Raw genomic sequence first — 26,494 nt, forward strand, 5'->3', positions numbered from 1 at the left:
ACCGTCGCCCTTCTACAGTACCGTGTGCCCCCCTCGTCCCCCGACACAAACACACACCCGCACACACATCCACACCCCCCCGCGGGAAGAAACGGAGCACAGCGCTCCCCTCCCCCACACCTTCAGGCCGCCGTGAGAGGAAAGGCGGCTCAACAAAAATGAAATCAACCCCATTAATTTTTTTTTTTTTTTTTTTAATAATAATTCAGGGAAAAACAGGGAAAGGTAAAACCCACTTCTTAAAGGCAAAGGGGAAAGCGGCGGGGCTGGCGAGAGGAAGGAGCAGCGGTGCGCGCACCCAGCCCCGGCGCACCCGGAGCCCGCTCCCCGCGCCGCTCCCGGGGCTGGCGGGGCCCGCAGCCCTCCCCGCCCGGCTCAGCCCCGCGCAGCGAGGCCCCTGCGCCCGCACCCACGCGGGGCTTTGTGCCTTCATCCTGGGCGCCGCTGCCCGCGCCTCCCACGCGCGATCGTACACCCACGTCCGCACCCCCGGCGCGCTCCCGGCGCTGCCCCGCGGCCGATCCCCTGCGCACCCCGCGGGGAGGGGGCGATCCGCGCCCGCCGGGCACCGCGCAGCGGGTGCGGGAGGAGGCGGCGGCCGCGGGCCCTGAAACCCTGCTGGAAGAAAGGGGAAAAAAAAAAAAAAAAAAAAAAAAAAAAAAAAAAAAAAGGAAAGGGAGAGAGAGAAGGGAAAAGAAAAATCTCTCTTCCTGCCTATGAAATGCTGAAAAGGCATCGCGGGGCCCTTCGGGTGAGCAGACCCTCGTGTAAGTTTACAGACGAGTTTCCTAGCTCCCCACGTCATGAAGGGCTCTCCATTCCCCTGCGCTGAGAAGAACATGTCCTTAACTCTTTATTATTCAGAATAAAAACTTTATTTTTTTTTTCCAGAACGTGAGCAGCAAGGAATGTATAACTTTCAAAACAAATCTAGCCTTTTCAGCTTCACACACTTTTTGCCTAGCTGGATGTTACAAGCGTAAAGTATTCAAACCGCAATCTTTTTTCCCAGATTTTATTGCATCGTCATCATCATTATTATCACTATTTTTAATAAAAGGAGTTAATAGTTTCCTTTCAAATGATATTTCTAACACGTGCCGATATGCCATCTAATATATGGCCTCCTGAATACTCAGGGTACAGATTTTTTTATATATATATAAATATGAACAAATGGGGATAAATAAAATTTTAAACACTTAGATTATTCAATGTTTGCGAAAAAAAAATATAAATAAATCTGAATGTTCACCAGCATACACACATTGAAAGACTTACACGTATCAATAATTGTCCAGGAAGTCCCTGTCCAAGCGCTTTTGATGTCTTTCTTGCTATTTAAAAGAAGTGCAATAAAAAAAATTGCTTCCCCGTGGGATCAATCATGTACGAACAAATTCACATTTAAGAATTCCTTTTATAGAAAATTTGTTCATATACCCTGTTTTGATAAAAGTGTAGAAGGTAAAGTATAAAGCCTCTGCATACTCCCAAAGTGAGACACAAGGCTACAGTTCAAGAAGATAAATATCCACTAGTGAAACTATAGAGCAATTCAAGCAACAAATATTGCTACGTCACATAAACTAGAAAACGCTTTTACGAAAGGAAACAAAACAAACCAAAACGAACAAAAGAAACGAGAAGGGAAGGGGAGGGCACATGTTGGGGGGGAGGAGAGAGAAGGGAAGGGATGAGTACTTTCCAAAACTCGGGGGCTTGCTGTTCCTCTTAGTGACTCCTGTCTCTTACAGATGAGTGAGTTTGGGCGCTTCCTGAATTCTTCCCTGAGAAGGATGGTGAGCAGTAAGGTCTGTGTATGTTGGGTGTGGATCACAAGGTCCATGGTGGTGATTGTTGGCCATTGGCCCAGCCCCGCTGTAGTCCATGTTGGCAGAGGGAGGATGAGGGAGATGAGTTAGACCAAAGATGGAAGGCCCAGAATTGGTCATGGTCTCCACGTAGTTGCCCCCTACATAGACGGGGCTTCCCTGTATGTGTGGATTCCCATAACCGTTGCCTTGAAGAGGATGAGTATCATATTCAGGTGTCACAGCTGCTGTCCCCGTGTATCTCTTTTGAGGAGGTGGGCAATTATTTAGAGGAGCAGTATACGATGCAGGGATGCCATAGGTGTTTTGATGAGGCTTGTTAAATGGTGGAGGCGACTGGGGTTCGTAGGGGACACTGTTTACTAAAGAATGCATAGAGTTTAGGTATCCCCCAGCAGCTGGAGGGACGGGGCTTCTGCTTGGGGACTGTCCTCCTGAAGAGGTCATCATACCCTTTCCCTTTTGATCCTTTTTGTATTTCATTCTGCGGTTTTGAAACCAGATTTTGATCTGTCTTTCTGTGAGATTGAGCAAATTAGCCATTTCTACCCTTCGTGGCCTGCAAAGGTACCTATTGAAGTGGAACTCCTTTTCCAGTTCTACCAGCTGGGCACTTGTGTAAGCTGTACGGGCTCGCTTAGAGGAGGCTTGCCCTGGAGGGCTTTTATCACCAGCACAACTCTCACCTATGTAAATCACACAAAGAACACAATCAGCATGGCAAACCTACACATGGCAACATGAGAAAATGGCCAACAACACCAGCACCTGGAGACTTCAGCTCCCAAAGGCGAGATGGATGCCCATGCGTGCAACGAGTACTCCCCAAGGCATGAGCTCAGTTGTGCCAAGCTCCAAGCCTCGAAAGAGAGCCTTGACCTCATTAGTGTCACTGTGTGACTGCAATCGCTTCCCCTAAGAATGACAGCATCCAACCTAGCTCCAGCTTGGTAAAGAGGAGCAGGGAAGGTTCAGAGAAACATAGTGAGGTTTAGAAGCGCTGAAACTGAACCTGTGGCTACATAGTGGAATCAGAGTCTTCAAAAAATAGCTGTTTCCATATATATATATATATATATATATATATATATATACATCAGCTACAAATGCCTGAAAGCTAGATATCTACAATACAAAAATTTTAACATATAAATACAGAATTATCAGTATAGTAGGTTTTTTTATCATGTCTGGTATATAGCATGAACATATGGTAGTGATTGGGAGGTATAATATGTATAAAGCAGAACATACAGTAGCTAGGCTTGCATATAGGCATGGAAATATACCTAAATCTCACTGCTTTTTAATTAAATAAATATACATGATATAGAAGGTTGAAAACAGCAGTCTTACCACAGCTTTAAAAAAGCAGACCAGCAAAACATTTGCTAAAGTTTTGAACTCTATTTCCAAGGTACATTTAAGCAAAAAAGAGGAAGAAGTCAGAATAACCTGACTTCTGGGCTTTGGAGCTAGCACTGGTGTTATCAGTTTGGGTTTCCTTGTGTAATAAAAGTGTTGATATACACTTCCAACCCTCAAATAATGTTTTATGGGCTGAAGTTTATAGCACTCCTGAATGATTTTTGTTTACCAGGCTTGTAACTTTGCCAATCAGCTTATTAAAATAGGAAGAGGTTCTGACTGCATGCAGGGCATTGATCCTGCCTGCACATGATTATGAGCTATTTTATTCCCGTTACACTTCAGCAGAGATAGGTCACTGTCTTATTAATCTAACAGCACCATGCCAACAAAGTACTCAGGACAAGCCTCTGGCTTAAGGCCTGGGCTGCTCCACACTGACATGATTTACTGAAGGGGGGATTACCTAAGAAATGTGATAGATGTTGGAGGGCACAAGTGGTTCTGCCACTAGGAAGCAAAGTCAGTTCAGATCCCTTCTGCAAGACTGGGAAAGTTTTGTATGGGGTGTGTTTTTCACCGAGCTCCCCTCAGTGAATAAACTGAGTGATGGCAAGCCCTTTCCTAAAGTTTCATGGGGTCAGCTCAGAGGGTAAAAAAGCCCCCACCCTCCCCTCCCTGAAGCGAAGATGGGTGAGGTGGCCCTCCTCCCCACGGGATGCACAGTCAGCCCAGGAGTACCCAGGGAGAGGGGGAGCACGTTTCATACCTGAACTGGAACTGCTGTTTTTCTGCTTTGTGTTTTGCCGAGACTCTTTCATCCATGGGAATATCTGTTTGGACACGGTGGGTGAGTTAAGAGCTGGGCTCTTGGTGGGGTTGGCCGGGGCAGGGTTGCTGCTGGCATTTTGAGATGGTGAGGTGGAGGTCGGAGGTGGAGGCTGTGACTGCTGGGCTGGAGGCGGCTGCGGTGGAGCCTGTGGGTCAGCGAGGCTGGGGGGCTGGAGAGTCTGGCTGGGGAGGGTCCTCATGCAACTCTCACTGATGTCATTGGCCTTGTGGTGGGACACAGAGCTGCCGGGGGACTGGAGGGAGCACGCGGGGCGGTGGTACTCAGTTTCCACAAGTGATGAAGATGGAGGATATTGCTGCTGACTCGCATTATAAGTGAAACCATTTGCTCCTTGGTAGGGGTAGGCACCATAGATTGCAGAGCTGTCGTAGTAGGTCGCTTTTTGCATTTCGTTGTTTCCCAATATTTATTTCGCAAACTGACAGGGTCTTGACACCCTTGGAGAATAACATTGGCACCCCTCTGTCACGTGGCGCTCTTCCTCCAATGGCCTCTCCGGGCAGACCTGGGGTGTGGGGAGAGCAGAGCAGGGTGAAGAAATGGTACAAATCCATCTTACTTTCAATAGCTAAGTGACATGAAAGCCATAAAAGAAAAAGTGGTCAGCAATATTTAGCAGCATGACTTGGCCTCAGGCGTGGAGCATTTCGATATAAAAGCTGCCTGGATTTACTGGCAGCTACAAATATGTGCTTTGCTGCACCGGGATAGAGGCTTTCTAGGTTTGTTTTTTTATTATTATTTCTTTCTTGTTAAGGAACAGAGCAAGCGGGTTGATCGTTTATCACCAAGAGGCTGTTTTAATACCGGTCTCTGAGATAAGGGTGATCGAGGAATTGGTAATGCAAAGGGGCTGGGCTATTACTTCAGTCCAACTCTAAGATCAAACCCTCTGCTTTAACCAGCGTTGTTTTATTTTTAGCCTTTCTCTCCTGGTTACGTCTCCTCATACAACTTCAAAGAAATATATGAGATGGTTCCTGTCTACGTGTGGCAGGGGGCAGGAGCAGGGTGGAAAGGTTTCCTAGGCAGGGATATTTAAACACCCCGACCCCAAGTGATGGATTTTGGCTTGTCTATGAAAAGCTCGATAGGAAAATAAACCAAGCCAGCACCTTCTCCCCTCCGTGCCCGCACACCGCCCCGAGCCGCCCAGGTCGCGCACCCTGGCACCAGCGGTTTCTGCCCGGGCGAGCTCCGCCCGCCGCCCGCAGCGGCTCCCGCTCGGTGCTGGAGCGCGGTTCCACGGAGCCCCCGAGCCCGCCTCCCACCCGCGAGTGGGTCCGGCCCCAGCTGCGCCCGGCGCCGCTCACAGCCCCTCCAGAGAGGCCGGCAGGGGCGGTTGTTGGTTTGGTTTTTTCAGCAGTTATTTTCAAGACACTAACTTTTCGTGGAATCAGCCAGATCCTACCTGTTAAAACATGATGGATTGGGCGAAAAAAACACACCAGAAACCTGAAAAACCAGCGTTCATCTCCATGACCACGGCTTGAACTTTCCTTCCAACTTAGCGATAATAGGTTCTGTCTTGGAAACTGCTATGTAATTTGATGTATGAGGGTCACTTGGCTGGGGAGAGGGTGGACACAAACTCAGAGAATGCTTCTCCTGCCCGGGCGAATCCCTTCCCCCCCTCTTTTTTTTTTTTTTTTTTCTTTTTTTTTTTCTTTTTTTTTTTTTTTTTTTGTTACCCATCTTCCTTTATTTCTGGGATCCCCCCCCCCCCCGCCCAAATTAAAGTCTACTCGTCACCTGCCTGAAAATAACCCATTAAAGTATCGCCCGTATTAATGAGAGAGGAGACCTGTGCATAACCTCCGATCTAGGAGGTGTTTCCACTCGCACTCACATTGTTCTCAGAAACTGAAGTGTGTTTCTCACCATCCTCCTAACCCCTTGCTGGCAAATAACCAGGTCTTTTCAGATCAGAAGGGCCTCCTTCCTTTTACCACTTTCCCTGTACTTCAGCAGCTGGGTATTTTCCCCCAAAAACATCTAACGAGGACAAATGCTTAGGGGCGAAAAGCCTTACACAACACAAGCACCAAACGAGCTCATTCTACGCCTTTCAAGTTATACAAGTTCTTAGAAAACAGTATTCCCTTTGTTAGATCGTAACAAAATGAAGGTAACACACCTACGGCAGGGCGGTTACCCTGCTATTGCACTAATCAAGCTCTTTGGATGCTATTAAGCTAATAAGCCAGTGGAGATCTGAGGCACATACACAATTTCCAGCCCCTCGCCTCTCCTTGCCTGTGCTATCGAGGCCTGGTGTGATTTTTCTCAATTCCTTTGAAAGAGAGACCATAGACACCGCTACCAGAGGAGAAGGGGGAAACAATCAGCCAGCGGTGATTTCACAAAGACACCCGCCTTTCATGACCGCGACACCAAATATTTCACCATCCTTCGGCCGCTGCGAAGTTTTGTGGCGCTGGCAGGACGGGCAGCGCGGAGCGAGGGCGCGGGGTGCTCGGCTCCCATAGCTGCCGGCCTGCAGACAATAGGCAACTTTACTTGGAAGGCAAAATATTATTGGAGCTTCGGCTGTCTGCCAGCAAGTAAAAAAAAAAAAAAAAAAAAAAAAAAAATCAGATCCCGAGTTTGGGTTCGCCAAGTTAATCACTTCCTACAAAGTTATAGAGAAGCAAGCGGGGGTAACCTGAGGAGCGCCCGGTCATTCCAGGAGAAAGTGGGAATAGCGGGATTAAGAGCGACAACGATCCCGGCAGCGTCCTAACGGGAAAGGGGAGAGGAGGTGGATTCACCACCCCAGCCGGTGCCTGGGATGGGAAGAGTTCTCCTCTCCCCTTCGAAGACAAAAAGGCAGGTCTTACAAACACAAATGGGCCCCCAATCTTTCCAATGCCTGTTTTATCGGCTCCGTCTCGGTCTGTGCAATACACGGCTCTGCACTTTACCAACTTCTCTCCCCCCACCCAGACAGCCCAGAAACAGCACAGGAAAATTGCTTGGTTTCCCCCACTCCCCACTTCAGCTCTCTCCTACCCTGTCCTTCCCTGCGCTTCCCCCCTTCCCAAGCACACCAGATCTTTACCCTGTAACTCCCAACCGAGCCCCAAACTCTGACTCTAGGACGAAAAACCAGGCAGCCCCCCTGAAAGATTTCCTGAAAGATAAAGACAAAGTTGAGGGAAGGTGGGGGGTGGGGGGAAGAGAGGAGAGAGAGCTGCCTGAACACGAAGTGTAAGGGTATCAGTCACTGCCTGGAAGGAAGCCCCAGCTTGTGAACTCTTCTTGAACCGACATTTAAGTCTACGGTCATAAATCACTGGGACATAAACTCCGCCATTCACGACTGATAGCAGCGTATTTGTGGCCTGCTTACCTTAACTTCTGACGACTGAGGCGGAAGCCAGCATGCTCTCTCTCTCTCTCTCACTCCCTCTCTCTTTTTTTTTTTTTTTTTTTTTTTTTTTTTTTTGGAGGCGACACAACCCAGAGAGAGCAGGGGCTGTCTGCCCCAGCTCGGTCCCTGCGGCCGCGGGGTGGGCACCGGCTCAGCTCCCCGCGGCCGAGAGGGGCGAGTCCTGCCCCGCACGGGATGGGGTCGATGGCTCCGCACGCCCGCCTGCCCCGCTCCCCTGACGCTTCCAGCTGCGCACCCTACCCCGAGCCGCTCCTCGGCGCACCGTGCTCCCCCTGCGCGGGGCGCGGAGGACGGGGATGGTTCCCAGGGCTGCTCTGGGAAGGGAAGGAGAAAGAGGGGAGGAGGAGGGTGGTGGTGGGGGGGGGAGTTGGAGCGGGGAAAATAGGAAAATATTAAAAAAAAAAAAAAAAAAAGGAAGGAAGAAAGAAAGGCGGCCGTCTGGGGAAGCTCGGGGCAGGGTGGGGGCTGGGGAGGGAGCGCAGGAACACGGCAGTGAAGGAGTGCGGCCCCCCCGCACCCGGGCGTCACCGAAGTCCAGGAAAATTATGCTAATGAAGACAAACGGCGCTCACAAAGGGTCGCTCTCACCAGCCTCCAGGGTGCTGCTGTGGAGGTTTGAGTTTGTCCCTCTTACCGGTGGGCTTGGGGGGCAGCTGCAGAATAGCCCCTGTGCCGCTCCCCACGGCCGGGAGCCCCGCACAGCCACGGCTGAGCCCCGGGGAGGGGAGCAAAGCCCGCAGAGCCGGGGCTGGGTCCGGAGAGCCAACGGAAGCCCACCAGGATCCCCGCTCTGGGCAATGCTTTCAGAGCCACGCTGGAAATCATTAGAGTTACTAATTATTAACTCATGCATGCGTGAGCGCACACACACACAGATGTACACACAGACACCCCCCTGCCCCCCTCAAATATCCCCAGCGCCCGGGACGGGCACAGAGGCGCTCACGCACGCACATGTGCTGCGCAGACGGGTCGGGGTGCCCGCAGCGCCCCGTGGGGACGCGTGGGTGGCAGCCTCGCGTGGACTCGGGCCCGGCTTTGCCTCACGGCTTCGCCCTCGCCTTCTCTCCGCGGCACGGCCGAGGAAGGCGCTGGCCGCTTTCCTCAGCGCCACGGGCTCTGGGGGTGGCGGTGTCCCCCCGGTTTCCCGCACCAGGAACACGGCGGCGACCGTGCGAACGAGAACTTAAACAAAGTTGCGGATCCTGCCCGCCTGGCAGGCGGTAACGGGGCTCGGGGCTCCGAGCACTAAGCGGAGCCTGCGAATAAAATCTAGGTGTAAACTTGACGTTACTTCGTTAATTAAGGCGTTATAAATATAACTAGTCCGTTTAAAGCACGAGGGAACCCAGCGTCATCTTTAAACACAAACAAAGCGAGGGGGAAGCGAGAAATAAAAAGCACTATAAGGCTGGGGTGGCCTCTTGCGCATACCAATGGTTTTTGTCATTTATGGCTATGCAAGATTTATGACTTCGTGCACCAAAGCTGTAAACAGAGCACTAAAACAGAAAACACTTGCTCCTTATGGCATAAGTGAGAAGGCACCACATGAAAGGGGAAGCGGCCAGCGTAGGAGGAGAGAAGAGGCAAAAATCCTTCGTTTGCGTTTTGCTTCAAACAATCCTGTGAATGTTGCTTTGGAAGAAAAAAAAAAAAAGTCTTTTTAGTCAATAATCAACCCCACACTTTCTTCTGAAACTGCTGATCTGCCATTCGCCCACTTGCCCGGCCGAACACTGAGAGAGGCAGCGCTGCGCCCCGACGGAGCCCCCCGGACCGGCGAGGAGGATTTGGACAGGGAGAGAAAAGATGGGGACTGCCGAAACCTGCGGACACCGGGGAGCCTGCCGGTTTGGGGGGCCCCGCCGAAAGCCGGGCGAGTTTTTCCTAAGAGTGCGTTTCAGCTTGGGAACCATCTCCAGCGGGATTTTCTGGCAAAATGTCTGTATTTAAGAACGGGGAAAGGGAAGTGGGGGGGAGTTTTTTTAAAATGAAAGGATATGTAAGGACTTTAATCGTGAGAACCGAAGTGGTTCATAGGAATATGGAAACGTTTCTTCCATTCATCTGACTGCCTGCAAAGAGTATTTTGCGAGATTTCTCCAATTAGTCCCATTTCCCCACGCCCCCCCCCCTCCCCAAAGAGGTAATTTTAAACATGAGAAGATGATTATTTTTTTTTTATGTCTCCTATGATGTCGGGATAAGTGTCCCAACGCACAGATCCCCGCTGCTTTTATCTGCCTTTCCCTCCCAGAGGCCGAATATTTTCTTTCTGCTCCATTCCACGGAGAGAGATAGGGCTCAGCTCGGGGCGGGGGGACGGGCAGTGTTTGGGGCTGATTTCTGAGTCAGAAATGACCTGCCTTTTCTCCCCGAAGAGTCCCACTCCGTGGCACTCCCTCCCCTCCCTCCCCCCCACCTCCCCCGAATTACTATTTTCCGAATAAAATAATGCCTGTAAAGCGCCTTGTCCTTGGATGCCCCGAAATGGAAGCAGGCAGCACCATAATTCAGGGCTGCTTCTGGGGCAGCTCCCAGAGATGAAATAGCAGGGCAGGGAGTTGAGGGAGAAGGGGGCCAGTCCTGGAAGTGGTGCTTGTCCCAGTCGTTAGAGAGTTAGAAGGGGATATCAGCTGAATTAGGGAAGGACTGGACAATCGAAGCAAGCCGTGGTCAATCTAAATTGTTGTTTATATTTTCTAACACTAGAGAGGCATCGCACTCTTTGCTATTTGCTCAACAGACTGAAGTTATTTACAGAACTCGCCGAAATCCTCCTTTCCTCCAGAACTCTTCTTGCTTTCTTTTACTCTAGAGCAGGACTGTATTATTTATGAGTGTTTTAACTAGGTCAATATGCATCCAAACTGGGTCATAAATCAGAGGAAAGACTGCCAAGTAATTTAGCTGCAATTAAAGCTTGGATTTTATTTTTGAGGCACATTTTGGCTCATTTCAAAATACGGCAACGCCAATGTTGGCTTTTAGGCACGCGGATAGGAGCAAAAGAGCGCTCCTTCTCTTGCTGAAGAGAGAGAAGTGCTTCAGTGTGGCGAGAAGGGGAAATAAAATTTATTTGGGTCAGTTCTGCTTCGAGAGCCGCTTTAAAGAGTAGGGAAATGTGAGACCATCCCAAACATCACCCTGAAGGTCTCTGCAGAACGGCCGCGAATAGCTTCGGGTGGAAATAACCTCTTTTTTTGGTGCTCTCAGCGGAGTTTTCATCATAGTTCACTTTTGTCCCTCTCTCCCTCTCTCTGACCCCTTAGAAGACGAGCAATTACAAACAGCGCGGAACGGGACACAAAATGGCTCAACAGGAATAAGCGAGAGACATGGAACAAACTGGAGGAAAGCGAGTCCCAGGGCTCCAACCTTTCCCAAAGCCGGGGCAGAACGGGGAAACAGGGTTTCATTTACCATTTTGTCCTCTTTGGATAGCCAAGCAATCTTTCATTTTTGTCATTTAAAGTACATTTATATCTATGCGTTCACATTGATAAGTATACACAAATACTTAGATATTTATATATATGGATATATCTATATTTATGTATGCGACGGCATGGATATTAATTTAGAGCTAGTATCTGTTCTCCTGGAAGATACTTTCCACTTCTCTCCTTTTAGTTCTCTCTTTCCAGACCCCCATTCAGAGAGGCAGAATAAACCTCCACATTTTCAAGGCTGATTTATTGTTGGAAGCCGTGGCTGGCTCTTGGTTCAGCTCCTTCTCACCGCGGAGAAATAAAGAGGAGCGCCTTGGCTCATTTGGGAAGGGGAAGCTTTGCCATAGAGCTGAGCACTCATGCAGCGCTCCTCGCACAATAAACAAAGTACCACTAAAGCATCATAAATAAAATGGCAGCACGATCGCACAGTCATCGATTTACGGAGCGGCAGCGGCCGAACAAACACCCATAAAACAACAACCGCTGCCGCACACTCGAGCACGACCCCGACAGAGGAGCATCACACGCCCCCCACATCGCTTTCTCCTACTCGCCCAAATACATAAATAAATAAACACACACACAAACGCACAAATAAAATAATAGAATAAAATTAAGGGGGGGGAAATATTCAAACGCGGCAATAAAAGAGGCTTCCCATCTCCAGCCAGTCATAAATAATGGTAAAATGGCAATCGAGGGGCTGTAGCGGAGGCAGCTGGCCATCAGCAGCAGTGTGGGATCTCTATGGAGAAAAATAAATAAAGAAGCAAACTCTGCCTGCTCTGCTCGCTGCAAGGGTAGAGTTGAATATTTACCACAGCAAATTGAAACAAAGGGGGAAGCAGCCTGGCTCCGGGTGCACACACACCCGCACGCACACACACGCACTCACTCCAGCCTCTGCTACTGACCTTTGCCTCGAACAGCAATAACTCACCACATAAATGAACAATCAACGGAAATACCTTAAAATAAAATCCATCCTTTCTAACGAAGCATTTCGTCCTCTCGGCTCGACAATAACCTTTCCATAAGGAACGAAAGCTGTCAGCGAAATGGCCAGCTCTTGTGGGGACGGTGATGGGGGCAGGAGGAAAAAAAAAATAATAGAAAGCAGTGCTTGCTCTGAACAGAAACTGGAAAAGCGTAATCGCAGACGGAGCCAGACCGGGTCTCCACTCCAAATGCCACAATAATGCGCTGTATTATGTGCTCACGTGGTCATACGTCAACTTAAATCCTTTTATTTGAAATAGGGAATCATTGAAGGAACAGGGTTTCTTAGCGCGAGCCTTCGCTTTTTAAAGCCTTAACCCAATATGTTAAAGAAGAGTTTTAAGGGAGGAGAAAAAAAAAATCTAAGAGATGCAGATGACTATGGGGGGAGGTTGGTCTGATTCTCTTTCCTCCCACACCAATATTTCTTTACACAAAACCCTTTGGAAGGTAAGAGGAATCCTTATAACGCTGCACTTTGATACTTAGCCCAATTAACCGGCGTTGGCTCCCGAGGCCCAGCGCTCTGCTCCACGTCGTCGCATGTCCTCTGCAAGCCCCGAAGAAAGCCCAAATCTTAATGCTATTATTTCCAGCCCCCTTCTAAACGGGACGATCACCAGCCTTCCCCCCACCCCCAGCTCCCTCTACCCTGCCATTGTACAGGGCTTGCTCAACTCCCACACGCTACATCAGGGCTCCTGTAGAAACTAAAAAGACATATAATTACCTGACAAAGGCAAAAAAGAGTCTCTTCTAAGAGGCTAGTTGATTTTTGTCCTCGTAACACACTATGAAGAATACACCTTCCTTCACTGGCGTGCCTCTGAATTTTGCAAAATCTTTTGGGACCTTGCTGTTAAACCTGTGCTTACGCATTTCCTATACAGCTAGTTTGAGTGATGCACAAAATTATAGGTTTCTAGCGTTGGAAAAGGAAAAAAAAATTGGGGAGGGGGAGTTCTTTGCCTAAGGGGAAAAAAATAAGGAAAAAAGAAAAAAAACAAAGTTGTATGTGGCCCCTGAGCCAGGCAGCTTCGCCTGTGTGTGAACCCATCACATCTTCCCTGTAAGATTGTTTAACTTGTGCTATTGACACAATAAGCTAAACAAACAAAAGAAACCCTCCACTCACACAACTTTTCTGGAAGGAGTCAAAGTAAATCAGACAGTTCACGTTTTTACCGTGCTCCTGGTTCAGTTCTGTGGCTCCAGCATCGTGCATCATCATGTGCACACCCTTGCCCAAATCTTTCCACCGTCTCCCATGAGCTCAGAGGCTAACTACATATCCCCTCTTACTGTTTCACCTACACTTCATTGAACAGAATGGAAGGAGATTTCTTTTTAAAGATGACTTTTAGTGTTAGTGTAAGGTTTGTTAGTGACAAGACTTATTATACTCTCTCCTGAGTTGTAAAAGTGGCCCACTGGAATGTAAACCCATTCCTATCAGTGTACAGTAGTGGCATTGCAGCAAAGTCAGCGTGACGTTACAGCAGGAGAAAACTTCGCAATTTTTCACAGGGAAGTGACTAAGCCAGTACCAGGGTATACATGTATTATCCCTCACTGGGAACTGGATTGAAAACTACAAATGCCCCAGAAAGAGGGGGCATTAGGCACTCTCGACATGCCCGATCTGTAACTATCAGCTTGCCCGGTAACTCCACAGCTCTCGTACTTATTGTAAACCAAGGCCGATATTTACTTGAGGTGGATTCTCGGCTCTTTTAAATTTGGTGAGTTTGCGTCTCATAGAGGAAACGCACAGAGAAGTTCTTCTGCAACAATGAAACTGAAATTAATGGGGAATGGAGCAGATGTTGAAAAAAGCGAAGCAAGTCTTTCTTGGGGCTGCTGTAAAAAGTTATTGACTGCTTTGCGTCAAAAGTAGAAAGATGGCTTTAGAAGTTACAGTCTTGAGCAAATAGAAACTACAAAAGCAATAAATCACAATCATAAGTCATCTGAAATGCCTTAACGCTAGCTGTGGCTATTGGCTTCAAAACCTTGTTTCTGTGAACATCTTTATTGGTATTTATGGTCAAGTTAATCCTAAAACTACTGTTTAACAATTAACTTGGTGTATATAGTGGGGAAACTAATTAATTCTTAAGAAAAGTAACTTCTTGACGTGTGAATACCTTTCACAGAGTGTGCTTTGGGAAGGCAGAAGGGGGAGTCTGCCCAACTTTGTGCTGTCCTGAACTGCAGCTGAAAATTGTTCTCTTCCGCCGAATTTGGAGAAAGTTTTCTTTGCTCTATTAGCGTGATTACGAGGTTTCAGATGCAAATTCAAATGATGCTGCGAGTCGCAGGCGCTAGACTTCCCTCGCCACCCCATTTCTTGCTTTGTTCCTGTTCCTGGACACTCAACGTTGTTTACCTTGACGATTTGGAGACCCGAAAGAGTGTTTCTAGTAGAAAAAAATGTGGACTTTATCAGTAGGTGTACTACTGATTTTTCTGTGCTTTATACACATGCCTTGGAGCTGAGTTTGAATTCCAGCCTCAGTAACAACAAACAGATCTGAGTTCATAACGTGCCTTCATTAAGGGAGACCCTTTGTGCCCGTTCTGGCATTAATGGCCAATCTTAGCATTAATGCTATTTGAAGTTACCTTCAATATAATTGGAGTTAGAACTTTTACCGTGCTTCAAGTTTACTTTTATGCCAGTCGGTAAGAGGTGTGCCCATCACTCCCATGTGGAGATGAAATGGGAATCACCCGTACGATATAAGTACTTATTTCCTCGCTACCTCGAAAGATTTGCAATCTGCTGGGGTGCAGAGCTGTTTACCTACATCCATGCGCCTGATAAAGTTGGTCTTTGATCATTCCCAAGTAGATAAAAAGAGCAGCGTTATCGACTGTGCCCTTGCGAGAGAAGTTCTGCTCAGAGTCAGCTGAGCCTGCCGGCGTTGGGTCCGCTAAGGAATCCCAAATATCTCTGCCCGCCATGCTGTGGGTACATGCCACCGGAGGAAGGTTCCTTCGCACCGTGTTTTCGCTTTCAATTTCCGAACGCAAGCGTGAATGGACATTTGCAGCGCCTTTTTGTAGTTAAGATTTAAGCAGCTCATTAAGCCAACACAAAGAGCCCTTGTAGTCCTGTAATTTATGGCCGCTTTTAAAAGGTAGTAAAATACACTAATTGTACATCAACATCCAAAAAGGAGCAGGTAAATCTAGCAGGAATTTGAGCTAATTCTATGTAATCCTCCCCTCTCGACGGCCGGCATAAAAAAAAAATTTGTCACTATGGAAAGCATTTCTTTTCTCCTGCCAGAGGACCAAGCACATCAAGGACTTCAGCAACTCCGAACCACCAGACACCGACCTCCACTCAGCGCAAAGCAGGCCAGGACGGACAAACACCCGAAATATATTCGCGAAACATTCTGTTGTACGCACGCAGACAAAAATCAGGTTTTCTAGCATCCCCACATGCACTTCTCGTTTCCAGGACTGGCTGCGGAACTCCTCGAGGAGGAGGCGAGCAGACAAGCCGCGATAAGCAGCCATTCAACACCGAACTGGCTCCAACCCTCTCTCCCTCGCCTTGTGCCTTTGATTTCGGAAGGAGCTAAGAACGGACAAAGAAATTCTCTAACTCTTTCGCTCTTCAGATGACTTTGCATCCTTCCTGTCCCCAATGCCTTTATAAGGATGGCGATCACTCAGGTCCCGTACACTTCTTTGTCTGCCCAGACACGCGCATTCAACACCCACGGAAGATGAATAGAGCCAATCCAGAAAAAAAAAAAAAAAATTCCAGCTAGGTTAAATATTTATCGCAACAACAACAAAATCTCATTCCAGCAGTCTTGTTCCTCATGCAGGTACCAGGCAAATCGCATTCTTACGGCCGCCACCGGCGCAAAAGCAGCGGCCGCTGCCCGGCTCTTACCTCCTCCAGCTGCGCAGGGTTGGGCAGAGGCGCTCCCGGCTCCTTCCACCGCCCCGGACGAGCGGCTTCGTTTCGGGGCTCCCTGTAAACAAGCAACAAACAGTGCCTTACCGGGGAGTGCAGGGGGAGGTATTTTGCTCCTTCATTGGCAATACATGGCTTGCCGGGCGCGCTGGGAGAGCGCGGAGAGGGGCGGGCGGGGATGGAGCGGGCTCGGGCTCCCGCGAGGAGCGTGGATTCCCACCCGGGTGAGGAGCACGGGGAGCTGAGAAATAAAAGCGTGCAGTTGTTTTGGTTGGGTTTTTTTCCTTATTTTTTTTCCCTGTAGACAGCTATGCCTTCTGTCTCCAAGTGTTTGGAAATATTGTCATTCCTAACTCTTGTTACATGAATGTCTGCTTTATTTTCCTCTGGGAAACCTTTGTTTAGGATCATTTAATCAAGAACAGACATTAAACACAAGTCGTGGTGTTCATCTCTGCTGAATAAAACTCGGAAAGGATTTCAGTTTAAATGCGGGGCGTATTGTGGTTGGGCTTTTATTCAAACGGTTAGCCGGGCCCAATCCTGCCACCACAAGCTCACTAAGAGACTAACAATTGACCTCAGCGAAGCGGGATCGGGCCCAAATGCTTAAAAAAAAAAAAAAAAATTAAAAATTCACCAACACAACGTACACACACAAAAAAAACCAGCAACGAAAAAGCCGACATCCATGAAAGCCATTGACTGAGAGGAAAAAACTGGGCTGCTTCTTTTCCCCTAAAATAAACAGTATTTGCATGCCACTTACTGAATCACTTTTACATATGAATTAATATTTTTCATCTGTATTCCGTCTTGCTAATAAAACCCGTCTAACGCATCTCACAATCGTCAGTAAATGTAAATGCTAATAATTAAATAACACCGTTCTTGCTGAAGGGTGTTATCTGAGCCCTGGAAATATTAAGTCTGTCTTGGGACAACTTTTCGAGCAGATACTTTGCTTTGGTAATTTAGTAGTTACATAATTACACTAATAATTTTAAATTTGGTGTTGAACTCCAGTCTACATAAAATCATGCAATAATAGCCTACTAAACTGTTTATTGCTGTCTCATAAATTTGCGAGCGCTGACTGTTAAAATCTACTGGCAAACACAAAAGAAAATGGAAAGTTCGAGCTGCAATCACAGAGCTGCTTCCTGCGGTTATCCTTTGCTCTACCTTTCCTTCCACTCGGCTCCAGCACAGGGGGAACCCCCCGGCATTTTAGCCTCAAAGCCGTACCTTAGCTGTTTTGATCCCTAATCAATAATCATGTTACAAACAGCAATAATCATCGATCAAGCGTGTCGTGACTGGGTTGTCCCACTCGTGTTAAATATGGAGCGTGTATCTGAAAATGGTGCCAGCGACTTTCTGTTATTTATTTTGGAGCTATTAGGTCACGCTACCATATTTTACACTGCCACGGTCCTTTAAAGTATGCTGTTTCTTGAAAGAGTTGCTAAGTAGCAATAAAGCACTTTAAAAAAACTATGACTTTTTTTTACTTTTTTTTTTTTCTTTTTTTTTTTTAATTAGTTGTTATCCCAAGCTCTAATATTCATCGCGGCACTCAAAGTTCGTACATAAATCGTTCAGACTAATGAGTCATAGAGAAATTCGCCCATGACTTTTCCTTTGCAATGCTCACTGCATTTCCATTGCTTTTTTGGCCATGTATTAAGAGACGGTGATTTATTAACGCCAGGAAAATTGAACAAAGCAGGTCCTCCTGCACTGTGGCACCCAGCCTTCCACAGTGTGAATTAGAACATTATCAAGTGTGTTTGCCTCCGTAACACTTAATCACCAAAAGCCATAATGTGACCACAAGGCAGCTAAAACAAAGATTTAACATTTCTAAATATTAAGCTTGTTAAGCAAATGCTCAGCAGACAAAGCAAGCACAAACAATTAAAGTCATCAAGCTAGAAATACACACTACCTACTTACCAACACAGACCCTATTGCTTGCTTAAGAAGTTTAGAATCTTTCAAGATAAATCAGGTGGGGGTTTTTTAAATGGAAAAAAAAAAAAAAAAAAGAAAAAAGAAAAAATGAAAGAAAGAAAAACAAACTCCAGTAACAAGGAGTTGAGTTTCACTTCTGAGAGAATCACTCCTAGTGAGGACTGACGGCCACAGATCCATTCCTGACTATCTGCATTAATTATTTAATGAGTCACGTGACCCTAAAGATTAAAATTTCAATATCTCCCCCAGAACAGACGCAACACCTTTATCTGCGAGCGCAGGGATGCTCGTACTTGGGTCCCCTAATCTCTCCTGCCTCTGACAGCTCCTCAGTTTCCAGGGAGAGCTCTGGGGCATTATTAACAAGGGTTTGTCCCGCTCTGCACGGAGAGCCGGGGCAGCTTACACTCTCCTCCCCCCGCACTCCAGATGAATCAGTTGAACCCAAATCGTCATTGTCTGAGGCGGGGAGGGGGCTCCGCGCTGCTGCCAGGGGCACGGAGAGCGCCAGGGCGGCGCTGCCCGGGCCGTGTGTCGGGGGTGAGTGCCGCCGGTCCGCGGCCCGGGCGGAGCCAGCAGCGCTGCCCGGGCCGCAGGGAGGCGGCGGCGGAGCTGCCCCGGGCCCGCCGCACGCGCGCCCGTGGGCCGGGCCTGGGCGCCCGCGCAGGAGGGACAGCCCCGCAGGGACACCCGGGTCCCGGGCCCGCTCAGCAGGGACAGCCCCGCAGGGACACCCGGGTCCCGGGCCCGCGCAGGAGGGACAGCCCCGCAGGGACACCCGGGTCCCGGGCCCGCGCAGGAGGGACAGCCCCGCAGGGACACCCGGGTCCCGGGCCCGCTCAGCAGGGACAGCCCCGCAGGGACACCCGGGTCCCGGGCCCGCTCAGCAGGGACAGCCCCGCAGGGACACCCGGGTCCCGCCCCGGCCCGGCCCGGCCCTGAGAGCACGGGCGCAGCCTCCGCCTCCTCGGGGGGTGACGCGCGGTCCCCGGGCGGAGGAGCGGGAGCGGCGGGAGAGCCCGGGCGGCCCGAACGCGGCCCCGACGCCGGGCGGGGGGGGCGGGAGAGCTGGAGTTTCACTGCAAGCCTGTCGGGATCTCCGCCTGCGTGAGGGCTCCCCCCACCCCTTCCTCGTTTACAAACACAGGACAAGAAGCCATGGGACTGCAAGCACCCTGGGGAAGAAGATAAAAAATTTAAAAAAAAAAAAAAAAAAAAAAAGGAAGAAATAAAGAAAAAAATCCTAGCATTGCGTAATCCCCCCGTGCAGGATGGCCCTGGTTATTAAATACCACAAGGCGCTTGTCACAGTTCAGCTCCTCCTGTAATGAAACACCAGGTATAGCAAGAGCTTGCAGGAGAAACGAGGATGGGGATCTCGGAAGAGAAGTATTTTTCTTGGTGGGTGGAGGGGAGGTGGGTGCCGGGGTTAACCGAGTGGCGTTCCCTGCTGACAGCAAATTGACTCCGAGGTGATTTGGTCTTTCTTTGAAATATTGACACACTTCCACTTCCAGCATTTTGAGCTGTGCTCGCCTTTGTGGCCAGAGCAGATAAATCCGTGTGTGAGAGACACCGGGAGAGCAAGAGAGAGGGAGGGGGGCAGAGACATTTAGGTCCAAGTGCCGGATTAAAAAGAATACTGTCTTTAAAGGTCAAGGGTTTGAAGGGTCAGTCTGCTCCTCTAAAAAAAACAATTAATGGGATAGAAAATTTGTCCTCTCGGTGAACTCCTGGTTGCCTTAGCAAAGGGAGCACAATGCGAGAATTTAAACAGGACGATGTAATTTTTGAGGTTATTGTAAAGACGGGAGGTATTGGACGGGGAGCAGAGGGCTCCCAGCCCGGGAGCAGCATTCTGCTCCCAGCACAGGCAGAAGGGGAAGAGAAGGAAGGAGAATTTACCTTAAACGATGATAATCGGCCATGGGGTATTTTGCAGTCCGCAGCTCAATCTCCAGCAAGAGAATGTACATTTTTTTAGGAGACAGCCAAGATGCTGTGTCTTTACACATGACCACTTTTTTTTTCCCCCAGGAAAATCCTTTGCGTCTTCACAGACTTTTCCAAGAGAATGCCTTTCAGAACCGCTGTTGAATTACAAAGAAGTATTTATTGTAGGAGGTGATTAATGATTCTCCCTAAAATTGCTATTTGCAGCGTGATTTCATTTCTCTTTACAATGGGAGCAAACCAGGTTTGTACGCATAGGCTGCACACTAAAATCCTGCACTGCCAGTTAATACGTTTCAGCTGGAATTTTGCTCAGTTGTGCTAATTTTGGCTCTAAACACATTAAGGGATTCTCAAGCAATAAACCAAATGAAGAACTACACATTTGCAGATAGTAGTTACCTGACACACAGCTATATTTTTCCCCCTTTATAAGGAGACAACTGGCGACTCAGGATTTAGCAAATAGCAATATGTGAGCACAAGTGTGCTTTTCAGGCCTGCTCCTTGGTCAGGTATGGGGACAGCCGTATTTGCTGAGGGTGTTTACAGCTGCCACCTTCCTGATGCTGAACGTGTTTTGCCAGTGGCACATTCCATTTTCCTCTGGGGTGGTAAATGTTCCATGGCTAGGCAGGGATGCTGGCACAGCCTATGGAGCCTGGTGCTACCTCAACCAGGGATGATGATGCCCCCCTGGTCCTGGTGGCCCCACTTAGGTGAAGACAAGAGCTGATTCCAAGAATCCATCTTGTGTGTATTTGGCTGAGTAAATAAATAACTATTGGCCTGCAGGTCTTCCCTGGAAGATTTGGTAGCACTTGAGCTCCTTTCCAAGACCTTTCCTGCCTAGCTCAGTGATACACCGTGTTGTGAAAGCCCCAAGCAGCTCTGTTAGCAGCTCTGCTTTGCCTGAACTCCTTAGCTGCCTGGAAGCAGGGAGATGCACAGCCTGAGCTGGAACCAGCTGAATCCCATTTTGCCACAGTGGTCGTGACAATCTCGGTCAAAAAAGCCTCATGAGTTGTATCCAAATTCATGTGTCTACCAAGGCTTTCTCATCACATTTTGAAATAATCTAAAAACAAAAACAAAAACAACAAAAAAAAGGAAATAGAAACAGAAAAGGCAGCTTAAAAAGAAATTTTAGGTTACTGTTCAAGTATTCCCCTTAAAGAGTGCTAGCCAGCTAAGAAATCATAATCAGGCAAAAATGAATGAATAAACCAGGACTGGCTAAAGATTGAAAGTGTTATCACGGCATGGGAGCTTATTGGCTCCCAGAAGAAGCACAGTTTCTCTTGTCAGGCAGCTGAAAACAGTCGCACGGCCGGCGGTGGAGTCGGGCTCATTCTGCCTAAGTCAGCTAAAGAGAGCACCACTCACCTATACAATGAAGCGAGACCTTTCCTCGTCCTGCAACTCAATTTTTCCCAGCCAGGCGAGTAGGAGTCAGGAGGTTTTTCACCACATTTAAAATAACCATTACCTTATTGACAAGATGAATCCAAGCCAAAACAATGCATTAAACTGTTGGTTTCCATTCCTGACGCCAACACCAGCCATGCACAAGGTGGATGAAACAGCACGTAGTGGACTTGTGTTTCAAGCGTTTAATTCTTTTGTACAGAATAATCTTTATTACTAGCATTTGGCACTGTTATACATTACACCAAAAATCCACAAATTGTACATGGACCCAAACTATTTAGACGGTGCCAAATATGAAGACAGCAACAGCTTTTATAACAATATTTCTTTAAATAAATGCAATAGGGAATGTGGAGAAAAACTAATAGATCACAGCTACTGAGGGGACTACACTTAAAACCAGTTAAGTTACCTTTGATACATAAAACATTTTCCTTTAGACAGCGTAAGGGGACTTTTTCACAAGTCTTTAACCTCTTGTGGACGTGTTCGTTCTCCCATGTTGGTCTGTGTGTGTATACGTGCCTGTGCACCATCTCACACACAAGCACGCACAGAGAAATCCATGAACACATCACAGAACAGCGGTATTCGAGTCAATGCCTTACACAAGTGTCTCAAGAGCTCTTTGCTTTGTTTTAAACGTTTTTTTTTTTTTAATTTTTAACGTGTTCCCTAAAAAAAAAAAAAAAAAAAAAAAAAAAGAGTCCGTCTTAGGTACAGAGAATTCATCCATGACAGCATCCATCCCTCTCTTACACCGACGGCAAGAGAGTGTTTCCATAAATAGAAAAAAATGATGGGCATGGAACCATTATCTATATACAATGTAGACAATCGTCCGGGTTTTGGTTTAAACATGTGCCCGTTCTTGGACACGTCTCGTCTTCCTTTTCTGCTCCTGTTTTGTTTTACACAGTTTGGTCCAAAAGGCCAGCCTCCACCTCGAGGCAGCTTGAAAACCCCAATAGATAGGTATATATATATATTTTAAAAAACACAGCAACAACAACGACAAAAAAAAAAAAAAAAAAAAAAAAAAAAAAAAAAAAAAAAAAAGCCAACCAAACAAAAAAAGACCAAAAAGACTCAAACCAAAAACCGTATTTATAGCGCAGCTGCGTTGGGTGTAGCCCCATCGAGCGGGTGGGGGTGGCCCTGTGTCTGTGCTTTGGACTGCTGGCTCAGTGTGGACTGGTTTGAGGAGCGCATCTTTGTGTTAGGCAGTTTATGGTCTTTCTTCCACTTCATGCGCCTGTTCTGGAACCAGATTTTGACCTGGCGCTCGGAGAGGCAGAGGGTGTGCGCGATCTCGATGCGTCGCCTTCTGGTCAGGTAGCGGTTGAAGTGAAACTCCTTCTCCAGCTCCAGGACCTGCTGTCTGGTGTAGGCAGTGCGGGACCTCTTGGGCTCCCCTCCGTTGTAATTGGGGTTCACTGAAACGTGCACACACATACACACGCGGAGAGGAAAGAAGGAGAGGGGAAGGGATGGAACATAATCATTATATAATAACTTGACACCGGGTTCACATAAGATACATAAACGGCAAGAAAAATTGTTTCCCAGCCTATCGACAGTGGGGACAATCGAGGAGCAATAAAAAATGGTGATGGGCATTTGGGTTAGAAGAAAAGCTTCAAAGACACATGGCCCAGAGCCACTGCAGGGCAATTAAATTTATGGGGGCTATAATTACTGCCCTAACAGTTTGGCGTCTCGTAAATCTTTTGATAAAGGACCCCGGATACAAAAGGTTTCTCACTTTTTTCTTTTTTTTTTTCCTTTTTTTCTTTTCTTTTTTTTTCTTGAATTTTTTTTTCTTTTTCTTTTTTTTTTTTTTCTTTTTTTTTTTTTTTTTTTTTTTCTTTTACTATTAGGAAACGCGGAGGGAGAAGGAGGGGAAAAAAAAAAGCCACACACGCCACGACCCATCCCGGTCCCGGGAGCACCCTCCCCCCTTCCCTCCTCTGCAGGCGCATCCCCACCTCCCCCTGGCAAGGGCAACTCACCCGTGCTCACATGGATCTTCTTCATCCAGGGGTAGACCACCGGCTCCTTCCCCTTCAGCCCGGGCAGGCTCTTGTCGGGCAGCAGCGGGCAGGCGGGCCCGGTGCCGGCCCCGGCGGCGGGGGCAGCTTCGCAGCGGCGCTGCAGGGCATGGCCTGGGAGCAGGGGCTGGGGCGGGCCGGGGTGGCCCTTGGCGGGCGGCGGCGGCGAGGCGCCCGGGGGCGGCTGCTCGGGGCCCGGGGCGGCGCTGCCGGCGCTGCTGTAGCTGTAGGGCGCCTGGGGGTACGAGGGTGCCTGCGCGGGGTAGAGCGCCTCGGGAGGCGGCCCCGGCGGCCCCGGCGGCGCCGCGGGAGCCTGGTAGCCCGGTTCCCGGCGCGGCCGCGGGAAGTACTCGGGCAGCGCCGGGCCCGGGTGCGCGGCGTGCAGGTGCGGCGGCGGCGGCGGCGGCGGCGGCGGGGCGTGCGGGTGCGAGTGGTGCGGGTGGTAGCTGGCGGAGCTGCCGGCGCTGCCGCTGTGCTGCGTGTATTCCTCGCAGGGAGGGAATTTGGGCTCGATGTAGTTGGAGTTTATCAAAAACGAACTCATGGTCATTAATTTGTGAAGTGCAAAAATACTAATTTTTCTCGCGTTGTCGTTTTTCTGGGCTCGGCGAGGCCCCTCCCCTTCCCCCCCCTTCCCTCCCTTCCCTCCCTCTCCCCCTCCCGCTGCTGTCAAGTGCTGCCGCTGCCAAAGTTTGGGCCTCCAGCCCTTCCCCCCCCCCTTCCCCGCTGCACTCCCCTCCCTTCCTCTCTTCCCACCCCTGGAGCGCCTACAACACACACAAACACACACCCGCGCACACACACACCCGCACCCCCCGCCGCCCCGCCACCACCTGACCGCCAGCGCCAATTACCGCGCGGGGCCGCGGACCCCGGATCAGGAAATGGAAGAGGGACGAGCGGCCGCAGGGCAGCTCCGCGCCCGCGGACCCTCGGCGGGGACCGCGCCTCCCCCGCGGGCGGCGGCTGCCTGGCGAGGGAGCGCCCCGCGTCCGCTCCTCTCCAGCATCCCCGGCTCCTCCCGCCCGCCGGCCCGGGCCGCGTCCTGCAGTCGCGGTGTCAAGCGAGATAAAACTAATCCGGCTTTGACAGTCTCCCACCCGCCCCGCCCGCCCCAGCACTTTTTGTGTCCTCGTTCTCCCGTGGGAGAGTGTAGGAAGCGGGGCGAGGAAGCGGAGCGCAGCCCAGCTGCGCGATCCAGAGGGAGGCAGGCATTGCACAAGGCGTTGCACAATCCCTTTGAACGAGCCCATCCCCAAACGCCGGGGCTGCGCGCAGGCAGAGGGCGGCAGCGGCTGTCGGGCACAGGCCACTGGCCGCCCTGCAGCCTCCGTCCCCAGCGCCCCGCCGCTGCGGACCGCCCGGGCTCTTGTGCCCCTTTGAAGCTGGGCTAATTGGAGGGAAAGTTAGAACGAAGGTTGCGGGGAGGCCGAGGAGAGTCCTCGAGGGGCTTGCGGGGAGCAAGGCATAGATCGAGCCTGAAAATAACGGGGAACAGAGGGGGAAGGGAGAGGGGAAGACGGACACGACGGTATCAAACACTTCCTACCGACGATTACAGGGCTCACTGGGAGCATCCCTTCCCGCGGAGCAGAGCTTTCTGAACTACGAATTTAAGTCCGTTGGTTTGGTGTGCCTCGTCTGGGGTTTATTTTTAATTTTCACTTCCGTAAGAAATCGCTAGCGCCTTCGCAGCAGTAGCTCACAAACCCTGGTGTAGGAGGGAGAGGGCACCCGGGCACTTCTAGGTTGCTAAAACTGAGACTGTTAACGGTATTTGCAGCTCAGGGGGAAACGAGGCAACCGCCCTGACCTTAGGTAATTGAAATTTGATGGTTAAACTAATTACGCTCTTATTCTAAGGGGACAAAAAGTACTTATTGAAAGTCAGTTAGTCTGCCACATTTGGAGTAGGCGCGAACTTTTTCAGATTATTTTTTTTATCTGTACAGGAAAGAATATAAGCAGATAGAAATATTTACCACACCCTTAGAGAATATAATTGCTGAGTGGCTAAATCTCATCTGCTGGTATGGGAAAATACTTCTAATATATCAAGCGTAAATATGATACAGTTTAGATCTTGCCTTCCTAAAGATATTACACTAACAGTTACCCTGGTTTAAATTCAGATTATTGTCTTTTGCAGTTTAATAGATAATGGATACATGCAATAAAATTCTATTTGAATATATATTCTATCTAACAAGACACACAGAGTATCGATTTATATTTTATCCACAGACACATAGGCACGCACATTGCATGCGGCTTGTAATATGTTAGAACATTTCCAGCACTTGGGTATACTGGGGTACTTATCTAAACAATCACTCATTTCCTCCTACTATCGAATGTCTAATTTGTAAAGAGAGTTAAAACACATTTACTTACTCATTTCCAACAGCACATCTATGGAACTCTAACTAGAGTAATAGATAAGTTTCTCTATTTACTCTGCGTGGAGAGGAAATGCGGTCACACACACGCGGTTACACACAGAGACAGCCGCAACTGCTCAACAGCACACATTTGATAGAAAAGGGGAGATTGTTTTATTTAGATTCCAAGCAACAAAACAACAGCAAACCCATTTCCTAAAAGGAAAAAAGCTCCCATCTGCATGACTGTTAAAAAAAAAAAGACCGGCGAAGTCCACCACGATAGCATTTTCCCGGTATAAAGAGACACATGCACACACAGAGACGCATACATACAAATACCTGCCGGCTAGCACCAGATGAATTACACTGGGGTATCGTAAATATTATCCTCGGCATAAGTCCTGAGGCTCTGTGGCCGGAGCACTACGGCGGGCTGCCGTGTTCCCACGCCACAGTAAAACACAACGAGAAGAGTTGTCTCGGTTTGTCAGATCAGCGCTATATTGGGAGAGTTGGCCGGGCTCTGCTTCGTATTATTTACTGCGATTAGATCTCAAAGTTTCACCGTGCCCTTTTCTACAGGAGGGCTCTGGCGCTTGGTTACAGAGAGAAGTACTCAGTTTTGTATACGAGTGTAAATCTGCAAGGTGACCTGAGCTGCCCAGCTCGAGTCTGGCTTTTTCGTGTGGTTCTCTTGGTCTGTGAAGATGTGCTGAGGCAGGACCTCCAAAAGGCCTGTTCCGTGTCTTTCTGGTTTTGTTATCATAAACAAGAACCCAGCCAAGACCACCAAGTGTTATCTTGCACACGGCCATTTCGACATTTTACTGCAAGATTTATGGCTGTAA

The 26,494-nt window shown here is 48.9% G+C and overlaps 2 protein-coding genes across 5 annotated transcripts in view; both read right to left on the bottom strand.

The window, feature by feature from the left end:
- Positions 1-943: 943 nt before the first annotated feature.
- HOXA3 (homeobox A3) overlaps positions 944-26,494 on the bottom strand; it is a 45,121-nt gene continuing 19,570 nt past the window's right edge. For 2 of the 4 annotated variants that reach the window (XM_058799889.1, XM_058799881.1), the window contains 4 exons: positions 19,733-19,917; positions 15,824-15,905; positions 3,973-4,561; positions 944-2,521 (listed from right to left, as the gene is read on the bottom strand). In XM_058799889.1, coding sequence (XP_058655872.1) covers positions 1,752-2,521; positions 3,973-4,444 — 1,242 coding nt within the window. In that variant the 5' untranslated portion in view covers positions 4,445-4,561; positions 15,824-15,905; positions 19,733-19,917 and the 3' untranslated portion in view covers positions 944-1,751. Of the gene's footprint in view, positions 2,522-3,972; positions 4,562-5,467; positions 5,607-11,876; positions 11,975-15,823; positions 15,906-19,732; positions 19,918-26,494 lie in introns of those variants that run through there. The other 2 variants (XM_058799904.1, XM_058799897.1) reach the window with 2 other exon arrangements.
- Positions 22,279-23,861, bottom strand: HOXA4 (homeobox A4). Its single transcript, XM_058799928.1, has 2 exons — positions 23,224-23,861; positions 22,279-22,647 (listed from the first exon to the last, which is right to left on the bottom strand). Exons 1-2 carry the CDS (start codon positions 23,810-23,812, stop codon positions 22,319-22,321), a joined length of 918 nt encoding a protein of 305 aa, XP_058655911.1. The 5' UTR covers positions 23,813-23,861; the 3' UTR covers positions 22,279-22,318.

This window comes from Ammospiza caudacuta, chromosome 1, assembly GCF_027887145.1.
Source record: "Ammospiza caudacuta isolate bAmmCau1 chromosome 1, bAmmCau1.pri, whole genome shotgun sequence".
Lineage (NCBI taxonomy): Eukaryota > Metazoa > Chordata > Aves > Passeriformes > Passerellidae > Ammospiza > Ammospiza caudacuta.

Coding starts and splice junctions, on each gene's coding strand:
- HOXA4 (XM_058799928.1), bottom strand. CDS start 23,812: ATGACCATGAGTTCGTTTTTGATAAACTCCAACTACATCGAGCCCAAA. Junction 22,648..23,223: donor GAAGATCCATGTGAGCACGG/GTGAGTTGCCCT, acceptor TGCACGTTTCAG/TGAACCCCAATTACAACGGA.